General features: G+C 42.8%; 1 protein-coding gene across 1 annotated transcript in view; it reads left to right on the forward strand.

The window, feature by feature from the left end:
- The window catches only part of ARSB (arylsulfatase B), a 148,394-nt gene extending 133,581 nt beyond the window's left edge, over positions 1 to 14,813 (forward strand). Inside the window, exons 7-8 of the mRNA XM_080682178.1 lie at positions 11,318 to 11,440; positions 12,178 to 14,813. Coding sequence (XP_080538304.1) covers positions 11,318 to 11,440; positions 12,178 to 12,443 — 389 coding nt within the window. The 3' untranslated portion in view covers positions 12,444 to 14,813. The remainder of the gene's footprint in view (positions 1 to 11,317; positions 11,441 to 12,177) is intronic.
- The last annotated feature ends 282 nt before the right edge of the window (positions 14,814 to 15,095 follow it).

The following is a 15,095-nucleotide window of genomic DNA, read 5'->3' on the forward strand; positions in this document are numbered from 1 at the left end:
TCTGCCTCTTCTGTGAGTCATTTCATGGATATGTGTGAGGTGCCTAGCAGCCAGGAATCACTTTGGGGTTATGGATGGGACAGTTAACACAAGGTTTTTAGGGAAAGGACTGAGGCTTCAGGAATCTCAGTCTGGCTGGCTGTTGGACGCCCTAATCAAGCTGCCAGATTCAAATCAGTATGTATAAATTCATAAACACTACGGTGGGTACTCTGCAACTGAACTTCGCACGTTGATCTGCAGAATTGGTGGCACCTCTTTAAAGACACTGTCTTTGCTTACTGTCTCAGATGTGTGTTCAGTTTTCCTTGGAAAGAGAGATTGTTCTGAATCCTGGGTTTTTGGAGACCCTGATAGATTCAAAATATAAAACATCCTTAGTTTCACCTGGGCTGCTGCCAAGAACGAGGGTAGGCTAGAAAGAGTTGTCTCAAATTTTTGCTTTTTTACCTTTGGCAAGCAGCACCTAGTGGCCCTCATTTCAGTGATTATAGGGTTTGTGTAACATGCCAGGTTTGGGACGTGGAATAGCGATGCTGTGCAGGGCTGTCCTTGGAAGAGCGCCAGCCAGCTTTAGTTTTCTGCACTGTGCTTTCCGCCACTGCTGCCCTAGTGTGAGCTCCCAGGGTCTGGAAGGACGGCACCGCCACCCTGCCAAGAGGGAGAGGCCAGGCCCACCTGACAGCCATCACGGGCTGAGTCCCTGGGCAGGGCCCCCTTTCCAAATTAAGAATTAAATTTACATTATTTTATCCTTCTCCAAAAATGTGCTCAGAGCCTAGACACGTCTTTCCTGCGCTCTGGAATATGAGCTGTAAGGCACAGGAGTGTGGCCTTCAGCAAGGCATTTGGACCGCGGGGCTTTGTGAAAGTTGGGATTTCAATAAATGCCATGTTGCGAGGCAGAGAGTCTTTCTTCTTTCATCCCTGGCCAGAGAACAGACGACTCTGCCTGGTTCATGCTCATCATCTTAATCACAGGCTGAAGAGGAATATTTTTGGTTAGTTTCCCTTTTTTTATATATACACAGTGTCCATTTATAGCGATTTGCTGACGGACTCTACCAATTACTTGAAAAACTTGTATTTAGAGAAAGACAAACTAAAAATGTGAATTCAAAGGCTAGCCACAGTTCTGCATTAGATTAGCCTGCTGTGGGGCAGGCCCAGAGTGGAAACGGTGGTTGGCACATGCACAGTGATGTCAGAGCTGGAAATGATCATCTGTTTTCACTTTAATTGGAGGATGATTAGAGAAAGTACACACTCTTCTATCTGCCTTTGTTATTGTAAGCTCATTGGAGCCCTCGTTCATGTTTATTATGGTCATTATACGTAACAAGCCCAGGGACACTGCTGTCTCCACAGTCATGGATGGCACCCTAGTCTCCAAATCCAGGCTCTCCTTCCATGCTTTCTTATGCTTTTCCTCTCTTTGACAGCAACCATTTCTCCATGGACTATTTCACGTGACTTTTGAAGCATCCTTCTAGTCTACCTCCTCCTCTGTCTTTGGGAGGCTCCTTCCCCCTCTGCTCTGCTTGCTGTTTCTCTCTAGGATTCCATCCTCTGCCCCTCTCTCATCTCAGTCTGAATGTTCTACCACTTTAGCTACAACAGGAAAATGTGGAGATGAGGCACCCAGCTCGGGGGTGCAGGATATGCCAGTGCCCGTGGTGCATCAGAGAGGAGCTCCTGTGGAAGCTGTCTTAGGGGCAGTCAGATAGACAGGGTCTCTCTGCCCCCACCCCCACTCCTCACCTGGGCACAGGGTCGAAAGAAGGCAGGGTGGCTCGGGGGGTAGGAGGATGCAACGAAAATGTGATGGAGCCAGAGAAAGTACATAAACTATGAGAAGGAGGAAGTTTCCATAGGGAGAAGAAATACTCAAGAAGAGAGACACCCCCACTTTCTGGATCATTTTTGTCATACTTTCTTTACCTGTCACGTTCATCTTGTCCTTTAGGGCCCAGATCAGTGCGCACTGCCTTCCTGGATCCTCTCAGGCACTTTGTGCATTTTATTCACTCAGTCAACAAATGTATTTTCCACTATTTTAGAATTTATGGTGTTTTAACAAAAGTATTTTTTAATATATATTTTACTGATTTCAGAGAGAGGAAGAGAGAGATAGAAACATCAATAATGAATCACTGATCGACTGCCTCCTGCATGCCCCCAACTGGGGATCGAGCCTGCAACCCAGGCATGTGCCCTGACCAGAAATGGAACTGGGACCTCCTGGTTCATGGGTTGATGCTCAACCACTGAGCCACACCGGCTGGGTTTAACAAAATTATTATCAACAGCTGGGCTTTGGTTTATTAATTTGAAGATTTAATATATTGCACCTAGAATGATCAACAAAATAAGTATTTTTTATAGGCAAATGAATGAGTAACCCATTTCAGATATAAATGGATTAATTTACTAGCACAGTCATGAGTTGAGGATTCACTGAGTCCTTGGTTTATACTGCTCAATTGACACTCCGGGCTAATGTCAGACATTAACCAACTGTTGAAGTTCCCTGTAACACAGGCACGTTCTCTGAATACTTATTATTCACAATTCAGTAATGATTAACATTTGAACTCCACCTAAGCTGAGCAAGCCACATCAAAGCCCTTTTTTCACTAGGACTTTTAAAATATCAAATATGGACTGAATGAGTAGGTGTCAGAGAAACTGACTTTGTAAACTGAAAATTGTAAACTTAAGATTGATTTGAAATATGTCATGTGGACTGCATGTATAAAAATTATGAGTATTTGATTTGTCCCTAGTAGGTAATAAATACCATCTGTAATATTCCTCCTCACCTTTTTCTCATTAGCGTTATGTCTGGCATTATATTTTCCTCGATACTCCTGTTTTGTGTTGTAAGGATTTCACCAAGAGGATCCTAAGTAAGTGGTGTGGATGCAACAGAAAACGTGCAGCAATCAGTTTACATCCAGAAATAAGGCAGGATGAACTTAGGCGGGGGGGGGGTTATTGGTGGTCAGGCCTCCCTATTTTCCCCTTCTCCAGACTTCATGCCAGTAGAGCTGTACAGGGACCGAGGGGTGGGACTGGCCCCAATGGGCAAAGGGCATGTGGCCACTGTCGTCCACAACCACAAACCAGCTCCACCGTCCCCCAAGGCTAACATGCTGCCCATGCCCACAGCCCCCTCATTCTTTGCACCTCTGCCCACGTGGGTGCCTCCAGCAGAGTGTGCTGGCCACTGTCTGTCACCCTGAGATCCATGGAGCCTGAGGAGTCCTCTGTGGACTGAAAACAATGAATCAAGTGGACATTGGACTTCCCTGCTTTTAGCTGTTTTATAGGGGCAGCTGCATAGAGTTTGTTTGCAGGGAGGAGCTACTCAAGACAATCACAAGCATAATAGATGCTGCTGCTAAAGATGGTGATTTCAAGTCACTGGAGGTGACAGAAGACCGAACAGCCCACGTTGGGCCAGGCAAGAGCCCAGGGCTGAGCTGTGCTGGGCTCAAGGAGGCAGAGTTTGTGTGATGGTGACTGGGGGGTCAGGCAGTCCCAATGTAGAACTATAATTGGCAATCCCTGTTCTATTTCACTCTAGTTTCACAATGTTTGGCTAGGTCTCTGATTTAGCATATAGAATTTATGTGGCATTGCTACATTGTTCACATTATTTTTATTCATTTGTTTTTAAACCACTTTATTAAGGTCTGATTGACATACAAAGAGCTGTACATATTTAATGTATATGACAATGACTTTTGAGATAACTATACATTTGTGAAACCATCATGACAATCTATAATATAAACATATCTGTCTCCTCCAAAAGTTTTCTCCTGCCCCCTTTATTTATTATTTGTGTGTGATAAGAACACTTAACCAATTTTTAAGTGCATGATAGAGTAGTGATGATACAGTATTGATGACACAGTATTGATGATACAGAATTGTTAAGTATGGGCACTAGGCTGTACAGTAGATCTCTGCGACTTAGATAACTGAAACTTTGTACCCTATGACTAATACCTCCACATTTCCTCATCCCCTCTTACCCATGATTTTCTAATACCTTGTTCCCTTGGCAGCCCGTTCAGATCTAACCGTCATTACAGAGTTGGGCTGTTGATTACACCTTGATTTTGATGGCTATCAATCAAAGGCCATAGGTTCAACCAAAACTGAAATGATTTCTTTCAGTTGGTCAATCAGTTTCATCTGTGTGCCCAGTCCTGTGGCAACTGCGGTGGGAATTCGAGAGACCTGGAACCAGGATATTTATACTCACAGTGCACAGCACACTCACCAGCCATAAGATCTCATTTCATTCTCACAGCCATCCTGGGAGGTAGACATTATTTTTATCCCCATTTTACTTACAAGGAAACAGGAAGTCAGAGTGGTTAAGTAACTTAATAAGGTACTAGAAGGAGAGATTATTCTGAAAGCTGCTAAAATGCACTGTGTTTTCTCTGAGTTCCTTCCCAGAACTAGAGCCACAGTGTAGGGAGTGCTGCTGCTAATGCCTCACAATTCTGTAAATCCCAGCTCTCCAGCCCCAAGGGCTGTACGTAAGGCTATTGGGGCCTTTTTTCGCCTTTGAAAATTATGCAAAGAGGGTCAGTGAAGCATCAGCTCAGAGTGTGGGGCTTCTAGCCAGTGTTTCTTTGGGAACTATTTTTAGAGAAAACTTCTATTTTTAGATTCAGAATGGTTTTCAAAAACAAGCATCAAGACAACAGTGTACACATTTGCATCAGGGTAGGCAAGTCCTTGCCACACAGCGGGATGCGAGGCAGCCTGGCCTGAGCCCACAGCTCTGGGGACATGTAAAACCATGAGCAGACTGGAGATTTGGTCCACATGTGCATCTGGCCAGATGTAGCCCCAGTGCGCTATGATCTGAGGAACATGCAGGCTGTGGGCAGTGGGGTTCAGACTAGCGGCACAATAAGGATCCTGACTTGAACTTCCTTTGAATTTGGAGTCCTTTGAACTTTTTTTGGATTTAGCCATGAAGAAATGGTCCACCAATCAAATGTTTAGTGCAAATAGACTCTGAGGCATATTGACTCACGTAATAAGTTAACAATCTACTTTCAAGAACTTTTAACTTAAGCACAGAAGTTGAAGGTAGTTGTGCTAATTAAACCTAAGTCTTACCTATTCATTAAAAAACATACGTGAGCCCTGGCCGGTGTGGGTCAGTTGGTTGGAGCGTCGTTCCATGCACCAAAAGGTGGCGGGTTTGATTCCTAGTCAGGAGGCAGCTGATCGATATTTCTCTCTCATATCAATGTTTCTTTCTCTTTCTCTACTTCCCTTCCTCTCTCTAAAAAAATCAATTAAAAAAGAAACACTTTAAAGAACATTCATGAAGGATTCCATATTAGGAAAAACCTTGACAACCAAACATCTAGAAAAGCTAGGGGGTTTTCTTCACTTAGCCCAAGTGAGTAAGTTTTGTTCTAATAGGCATGTGCCATTAAAGTGTGAAGATGGCTTCATAGCAGCGGGAAGAATAAAATGGGTCATTAGAGCGAGAATAAAAATTTAAACTTATCTTTGTACATTATTAAAGTGATCAAAAAGAAAGAGAGCTCAGAGGAAATAAATGGCAGGCCCCTCAACAGGGCAGAAAAGGGACTAAGCCCTAAAAGCAGCAAATTAAAACTTCCGCCATTGATATTTCCCCCCTAAACTGTTCAAAGTCTAGAACACGAATCGGGGAGCAAATGTACATCCTCTCCAAACCCAGACCAAAGAAGTGATTTGTTTTGTTTTGTGTGTTTTTTTGTTTTCTGATATAATAATTGCTTCTGCCCACTTTTCTCCTTTTTTAAGTTCTTAAGTAAAAGAGGATATAAAAGGAAAAAAACCTTTCTAGCATTTAATGACAGTGTTTGGTAGACATTATTACCTATTTCATAGAACAATTGCAAGGAATAAATGAGTTAACTTAGAACACTTAACACAATGTTTATGTTTGAAGCAGATAGTAAGTGCTTATAAGTATTAGCTGTTATCGTTAATGTTGACAGTAGTCTTACAGTGTACCAGATACTGTACTAAGTGCTATATGTGCCTTATACCACTTGCTATTATACTGATTTTATAAATAGTAAACTGAGGCGTGGGAAGTTAAGAAACTTGCCCAAGATTGCACAACTGGTAATAATAACATTTATTGTGCACTTACTATATGCTGGGCATAGTGCTAATATTTATCATCACATTTAGGCCACACAGCAATCCTGTGCAATAGATTATATTATCCTCATTTTACAGATGAGGAGATCCAGGCCTAGGGAGGTCAGCTAATGCCTAAGGTCCCAAAGCCAGTGAGTGACAGAGCTGAGATTCAAACCCAAGCAATAGGCTCCGAAAGTGTGTGCTCTGAACTGCTGTGCACCCTGCCTTCTGGGAGAGGGGGAGCAGGCCTCCACTTCAGTCCCAGGGTCAGGTCCTCATTACCATCCCGTCCTACACAGTCACAGCATTAACTCTTTCTAAGCCCCATTCTCCAGCCACTCCCAACTCACCCGGTAAGAGGAGACCCAGCCATCTGTTCACCCTGCGCTGATGCTGGGGACTCCTCCCCACCCTGCCCCGATTTCTCTAGGCGTGAAAAGTTTGTTTTCTTCTTATTTGCAGGTCAGCTAACACGTTTATTTTATTTAAGCTTTGTGTAGTTAAAAGTCTCAAGGATTATACACCAAAATGTAAACAACAGCTAATCTACAGGTAATTTTAATTTTCCTGTTCATACTTTTTTGTGTATTTTTCAACGTATCTATAATAAATGTATAAAGTACATAGCCAGAAAAATTAATGTATTTTATAAAACACAATCATAGACGATATGAGACAGTAGTTTCCAAAGAGTCAGGAGGATGCACTGTACAAACAAGAGACAGAAGCATTGAATACCAGGAGATCAGATGTGTCCGTGGGCATATCTCAGTCCCTTTTCCATTTGGTGAATCCCTCACCTATCACTAATTACTGTCTTTCAAATTATATTTTAGCCACAGGCCCTTTCTTCAAACAAAATGTAGAGATGTACAGTATATTTAGCAAATACCTTCCTAAAGAGTTAAACGGTGGGTGCTGATTGAAGTGGAGATGGGAACCTGGACCCCCACCCACTAACTCACGATCCCGCCTAGCGAGCACTCCCTGGCGCGCCTGGAACCCTGGGTTCTCCTCACTCGGGATATTTGAACTGCTTCACATTTCCAGAGGCTGTTCAGACAAGGACCTCTATAAAGTTCATTAAATGTTCTGTAAAATACTGATTTCCTTCGTTTGCCCTCAGGTTTTCTGCTGATCTTTTTCACATCAAAACCAATACACATGACTAACCCATCTTATAACTGAGTAGTTATTCTAGCCAGAAAGCCTTGTCATCGTAGAGGTGGCTTTTAGCTCAGAAGGAAAAGAGAAAGATTTGTTTGCTTATGCTTCTCTCTGAACTTCCTACTTCCTTCCCAAAGGTTAACAAATCCAGTTTGCTTTTTTTTTTTTTTTAACTCACCAAGCTGGTGGGTGGAATATTTGGTACTTGTGATTCATGGTCTGAAACTCTCTGCTCTCTTGACTTGTGTGATGTCCTGTTCAACTGCTTTTCTTCCTCATATGATTTTCTTCTCTGCTTCATTTGCTAACAGTTCTGTGGGTTTTTGGCATTCAGTGCTCTGTCCCTGGGCAAGTGATTTCTTCTTGCTTCTCTCTCCAGACAAGTAATGCATGCCCAGGGTTCAGTGATCACTGCGTTGTGGATGGTGCTTGAGTGAGAGTATGTTTCAGTCTCTCATGCAGGGCCAGTGTTTTAGCTCCAATGTGTAGTAATAGTTCTACCTTGAGCTAATATCAATTCTTTAAGGTTGGTATATCTGACTCCAGAATCATATTATTGCCACTGTTCCTTGTCCCAACATCTCTATTCTGCCAGCAGCAACTCTATTCTCCCAGTCACCAAACTTGAAATTTTATTATTTATAACTTAGTTCCTAAATATCTTAGATTTTACATTCAAAATTTCTCTTAGGTGTCTCTTTGCTTATTACTTCATGTCATAGAATTTTAGAACACAAAGCTTTCTTACCACATAGTTTTTAATCAATAAATATGTCTTTTTAAAAATGTATTTTTATTGATTTCAGAGAGGAATGGAGAAGGCAAGAGAGAGAGAAACATCAATGATGAGAAAGAATCATTGATTGGCTGCCTCCTGCATGCCCCCCACTGGGGATCGAGCCTGCAACCTGGGCATGTGCCCTGACCAGGAATCGAACCGTGACCTCCTGGTTAGGGCATGTGCCCTGAACAGGAATTGAACCGTGACCTCCTGGTTCATAGGTTGACACTCAGCCACTGAGCCACACCGGCTGGGCAATAAGTATTTCTTAAATCTGAATCTAATCTGACTCAGAGAAATTCTAAAAGTTTGTTAACATTCTAAGTAATCTCTGCCTCCTATCCCTCATCTCCATAGTCTTATCTCATACACTGCGGATTTAATCATGAAAACACCAGTTAAGTTAGGAAAGCAGTTACCTTGGGGAGAGGAAGGTTTTGCAGACCTAGTAATGTTCTCTTTTTTAAGTGGGCTGGTGTTTACAAGGAAGAGTCCACTCTTTGTCAAGCGTGATTTGTGCACATTTTTCTGTGAGTGTTATTTTAAAATGTTTTAAAGCAGTCTTAGGATTGACAAAGATATGATTGCTGGTCAAATGATTTTTTTAAAAAGCTATAGATTCTCTCTAAAATGTTTAGAGAGGTAGAAAATTTAAATTCTGAAAGTATCAGATAGAGGATGTGAAGAAATAGGGACATTACTGGTAGGAGGGCCAATCAGTACATGTTGTGAAGTTGGAAATGTGTGCACCTTGCAACTAGACAATTCTGCCAGGCACTCACCCAGAGGAACTCCTGCCCGTGTGCACAAGGAGCTGTGGGCAACATGTTCCCTGCAGGATAGCTTAGAATAGGAAAATGTAAAAGTGAAGGAACCTAAGAGCCCCTCACAGGTTAAATAAAATGTGTTTTTTGCATAGTGAAATATTAAACAGTTAAATATATATGCATTTATAATAGGCCTCTAAAAATACTATTGCGGATGAACAACAGATGCAGAATATGTACAGCTTTACACACACATGCATTTTTAAAGTATCAAGCAATACTATATATTATTCCTTGACACATATTTATGTTAACATATTTTTAAACAGTGGAAGGAAACCCTGTACATTTCATGGTGAAGCAGGAGCCTCTGGGGAGTGGGTGAAGGGTCTGGGATTGAGGATGGGGACAGAGGGAACTGTCACTTCATCTTCATTGTCCTGTTTCTTCAATTAAAAAAAAAAAAGCAAACGTGACTAAATGTTAACATCTGTTCATTCTGGGTGACAGCTCACAGGGTATTAGCTATACTGTAATTTTTCCTTTGTTTAATTTCTGAAAATGAAAAATTCATTGAGATAACAGCATCTTTCATCATTTAGTCTTATTTATTGTCTGGGTATTTTATGTTCCTGTTTGTTTTAAGAAAAAAAAAGTATGTAAATATAAGTATAGCTGAGATAGTCGAATTTCCTTTTTGTTGTTGTTTATGTTCACAAAGCAAACTTGTTTTATTTAACATTCTTTGGTATCAAAACGTGGCCGCCATACAGACTTGTGAGGAGTAAATCATGAGGGCTGCAGTTCACCACAGTCTGTGTATTAACCACTTCCTGTGATCGACCTCCTCAAACTATTGGAGCCAAAACAGCCACAGGCAAACAGAATCAAGAAGTCAAAAAGATTTCCTCTTTGGTGCTAATGACTTGTTGGTATGCAATTGTTAGGACTGAAGGTCTGAAACCACCCATGTTGATTGGCTCAGTCTCCAGGATGTCTTCGGGGTCATTTCCACAAGACTGGCAAAAGAATGGGACCCTGCCTTTCCCAACACTTCCTGTGTGCAGCCCTGAGCAGCACAGAAGTCTGCTCTAGCAGGGAGCAGGGCGCCCTCAAAGTTCCATACACCAGATGGACAGATGGACCAACCACGGGCACAGACTTATCACAGATATGGCCATTAGTCATTGGGCGGGTGGTCTGGATGTCTTTGGAGGTGCACACAAGATGATTGCTATGACCATGTTTGAAAACTTAACAGATAAATGAAAACTTAGACTAAATATTATACAGTTAGGCCCTAAGTTGAGGCTTTTAAACATAGACAGGTAAGAGGAGGTGGGGGGCCTTCATACCTTGCCCTCCAGGATCATCAACTAGAGGTGAACTTGGGTCTCTCTGGACCTTACCCCTCCTCCCCATGAGCAGGTGAAAGAGGGAGTACTCCAAAAGAAGGAACTAAGCTTGCTCAAGTCAGAGCCTTTTCTCTGTGGGATATATGGAAGCACTCTGGCCTGCTCTGAGCTGTGCCTCCCGAGGGAGCCTGGTGGGTGTCCAGCGAGACCAGTGCTGGGAGGCTTAGCTTTCCTAAGTCAGGGGCCAGTTATTAGCAAGGCTTCTCTGTCACAGATCTGAAACTGTGTTCTCACCAATCAAGTTTATCAGAAACAAAAGCAATATTTTCAGCTTCATCTATTTGGCCTCTACCTCAGTTGGTTCCAAACTCAAAAGGGGCAGAGGGACAGGTATTCACTGCTCTCCTCAAAAGCCTATTGATCAATTAATATAAGACCTCAAGATGATAAATTAATGTCCTCCACAATACCAGCCAATAATTTGTATACCAAACTTATTCCTACACCCATAATTATCCTGTCTGAATGGTTAGCTGAGCACTGCTCAATTACTTTTAGATTTCATACCTGTGGTTAAAAAATTAATATATGTACTATTTATCACGGCATGCTTGACCTCACATAGCTTGAAATAGACTCCATTAAAATGTACATTTTATGGTGTATTATATTCTCTCCCAGGTATAAGTTTACACAGAAAAATGTATTTATTTAATTCAGTCATTTAACAGCGAAAGCAAAACACACAAACAACCCAGCATGCTGTAACAGAACACTGTTCTGCACATGGCCAGCTGTGCGTTGGCAGAACGCAGTGATGTTAAGGATGAATTAGTATTCTAATCTCTTTGGGATTTCTTTTATATTCGTGGTGGTTTATGACTGACGTTTAATGTAACTTTGGCTCTGTTTATACTTAATAGAAGATTCATTTCTGTGGCAGGATACACATTTACACTCCAGTGTTGAATAAAAGCTACTGTTCTGCAAGAAGGAAATAAAATGTTGATTTATAATGACACATTCCGATAGCAGTGATCTAATTCTCCCCAACTATTTCTTCCCAGGTCCTGGGAATAGCACGGCTCCAGCAAAGGGTGACTCTTCTCTTCCAGAATATTCAGCCTTCAACACATCTGTCCATGCTGCAATTAGACACAGAAGCTGGAAACTCCTCACAGGCTACCCAGGTAGAATGCTCAGCACTCCCCAAAATGGAACAACTCATAACTCTGGAGCTGCTGAATGGGGAAGGGGGGGTAGTGGTGGGATCTACTACTAATCCTGAGCCCTCACCCCCAAAAAGCTAAGAATTAACTGTAGGAGGAATAAAGGGAAGAAATGCCACTCTAGTGCTTCAGGGAAAATAAGGATTTCAGATACTCATGGTTCTCAAGCATAACAAAGAGAACCTCTGAAAGCTACATCCTCAGCCACAGTGTAGCTTCCCCTGAGCACCTTCTCTATAAGCGACATCTGTTAAGGACTTGTGGAATACATGGCGTGATGGTTAAGGTCATGATGCAATTAAGCAGTGTGTATAATGAGGACATTCTCGGCGACTGTGGCAAGACAGTGCTTCATTGTTTGGGACTGCACCATGTGTTGCAAGACATTTTAGCATCCTGGCCCATAACCAGTAAATACCGAGTCATGTGACAAATACCACACACACACACACACACACACACACACACACACACACATATGCATTCACATTTCTGGATGCCCCTGGGTGTGAAGCAGTGAGACATGTCTCATTAAAGCACTAGACGTCCGAGTCTTTGATCCAGACACAGCATCAAGGGCCCCGTCTTTTTCGTGTGTCCATGCCCACAACCCAGCTCAGCTTTGTCCCCTGGGCTCCCTCCACGAAATTAGAACTGACCTACGATGTCTCCAATAAACTGTTGTATTTCTTTGCCAGGCTGTGGTCACTGGTTTCCTCCACCATCACAATACAATGTTTCTGAGATACCCTCATCGGACCCACCAACCAAGACCCTCTGGCTCTTTGATATTGATCGGGACCCAGAAGAAAGACATGACCTGTCTAGGGAGTATCCCCATGTGGTCAAGCAGCTCCTTTCCCGGCTACAGTTCTACCAAAAACACTCGGTGCCCGTGTTCTACCCAGATCAGGACCCCCGCTGTGACCCCAAGGGCACTGGGGTTTGGGGCCCTTGGATGTAGGATCTGAGGCAGCCTTGGGTGGGTCGCTAGAAAGCCTTTCTGTTGCAAGTTGGACTTCAGACTCTACTCGTGTGACTCATTTGTTCTCCCAGCAGCTTCACCTGGCCCTTCTGTTGCCCCTACACCACATTAACGTGGTTGTCTCATTTCAACCCCTTGTGCATTTAAGAAAAGGATAAAATCTGGAACCCTCCCGCAGTTGGTTTGGGTGTGTGTCTAGAGGAGAGGGTGATTGGGTTCGTCCCCTTTTTCCGGAGCCGTGGGTCCGCTGGGAACTTGATTTGAAATAGGAAGTTAGTGAGTCCTGGAGGCCGGAGCAGCTGGCTCCTTTTGCCTCACAAGTCAGATGTTAGGTTTCCCTCTGCCAATAGCCAGCTTTTATTGGAGTGACTCACATTTCTTGTAACAAATGAAGGGAGCAGACAATTGTTAATGGCTCTGTTGGCCAGGGGGTCTCCCTGTCTGAGAGATCATGTTCAGACGGTCCATGTGAATACGCGCCGTGGTCACCCTCGCTCACACACTTCATCACTCATCCCGTCGTGGAGCATAAGGCCCATTTCACTGGTAAGGTCAGTATGGCAACATGCCTACTCCTTGGTTCTGCTTTTTACAATAAAGAACTGTGTTTTTATCCCCAACTTCCCCCCCGAGCCATTGCTCATTTTGTCTAGACTTCCTGCTACCCGCAGATCCCCCCTGGTTTTTTTCTCCCCTTCCCTGTGACTCAGGCGTCCTATGCCTGAGAAGGCTGCCTTGCTTCTCCACTCCGAGCACCACTGGTTTTGGGAACACTGAGCTCTGCCTTCCTTTTGCCCCTAACACCCAAGTGAGAGCCCTGCCAGAGAAGGCGGCCCGCCTGGCTCTGTGAGTTCGTGGTAGACACGAAGAGGCCTGGGTGGGCAAGGCTTGGGTCTGGGTCATCTGTCTGGTGAGCACTTTTCTAGTTACATGGAGTTTATTATCATGACTGTGGCTTTGTCTCATAATGTAGGATGAGTTGCACTGACTGCTCTTCCCCAGCAGTGAGGAAAAGCCCCAGGAAAGGGCACTATTGTTTGAGATTATGGAAATGGGCAATTTGAAAAAGGAAATAGCCAGCATCTGGGATTCTGGGCCTTGAGAAAGCCAAGGGGGCACATCCACATTTTTCTTATTCTCCCAATCTCACTGCTCTTATTGAGGTTCTGGGGTGAGGGGCAGGATGCACAGTGTGACCTGCCAGCCCTTTCTCCGTCCCACTAATGCCCTACTGACATGCATCAGTCCAGATTGGCTCCAAAGAGTATCAGACTCAGAGAAATGTGTGCAAAAATTATACTCTTTTTTGCATTAGCTCCACTGTTTCATTTGCTGCGTTTCACCAGTGCCTGGTACGTAGAAGGCACTCAATACGCTTTTTAAAAAATAAATGAGTAAATGGACGAATGAGCAAATGAGAAAGTCTCACACCATGAAAGGTGGTAGTCCAATGAGTTGAATACAGGGATAATATAAATATCTTCCAACCATTGATGTTCTGTTCTCAAGCTGCCTCCTTGGGTAGGAGCACAGTCTGCACATGTGGGCAGTCATTGGACACGCCATGGTAAAGTTGTAATGTCCGCTGGGGTAGGGGTGGAACATGCCTGCCAAAGGTACTCTTCTTTTGCCAGTAATCCTCAGTTCTCTCTATTCTTCATAGGATACTCGAAACAAACCCACCAACTAATACGCTAGGTCCTGGGATAGCCACCCTTCCATTCAGTAGCTGTGTTTTCTGGTCGCTCCCAACTTGGATTGTATTAAAATAGGATGATTGGAAGGAAATGGTGCAAGAACTAATGACACCTATTACCAGCCTATTCCACACTCCTGGGTTGGCACACAGCCGGCCAAAATACTATTACCTCTCCCAAGCCTGTGGCAGATTTATGAACTAACTGAGCCCAGATATTCCTTCTGGATCCTTCTAATCCAGCGCTATAGGTACCATTAATACTTTAAGGTCGGAGGCATCGCTAGATGACCTCTTTTGCTCTTCCTGCAGCTGTCCCCGATTCTGGCTTCTTGGTTGCTGTGTACAGTGTGCACGTTCAGCACTCAGGATTTAAAGGGAATTTTAAAGATTAATTTTCTGTAACACTTTTATCTGAGATTTTATTTTATCCATAATAGAATGCATTCATTAGATATTTTTTCTGTACCAGACTGTGAACAGATTCATATGTTTTCATTAGAAGTATTAATGTCATTTCTTTCTGAATTTGTTTATGTTTAAAGAAAGGTTTTGTTTATTTAACTGTTTTTCTTTGTTACTTCACAATTGTCCCACATATGGGGGTATGGGGGAATAAAAAAAAATAATAAATGATCTTTTAGAATGTGTCAGCTGTGAGTGTGGAATTTCGATTTGTACGATGAAAAATGTCTGGAACTAGATAGAGGTAATGGTTGCACAACATCATGAATGTACTTAATGCCTCTGAATTGTACATTTTAAAATGGTTAAAATGATAAATTTTAAGTTATTTCATTTTTATCCCAGTTTTTTTATTTTTATTTATTTTATTATTATTCTTTTAATATATTTTTATTAATTTCAGAGAGGAAGGGATAGGGAAAGATAGAAACATCAATGATGAGAGAGAATCATTGATTGGCTGCCTCCTG

The sequence above is a fragment of the Plecotus auritus genome (genome assembly GCF_963455305.1).
Source record: "Plecotus auritus genome assembly, chromosome: 7".
NCBI lineage: Eukaryota > Metazoa > Chordata > Mammalia > Chiroptera > Vespertilionidae > Plecotus > Plecotus auritus.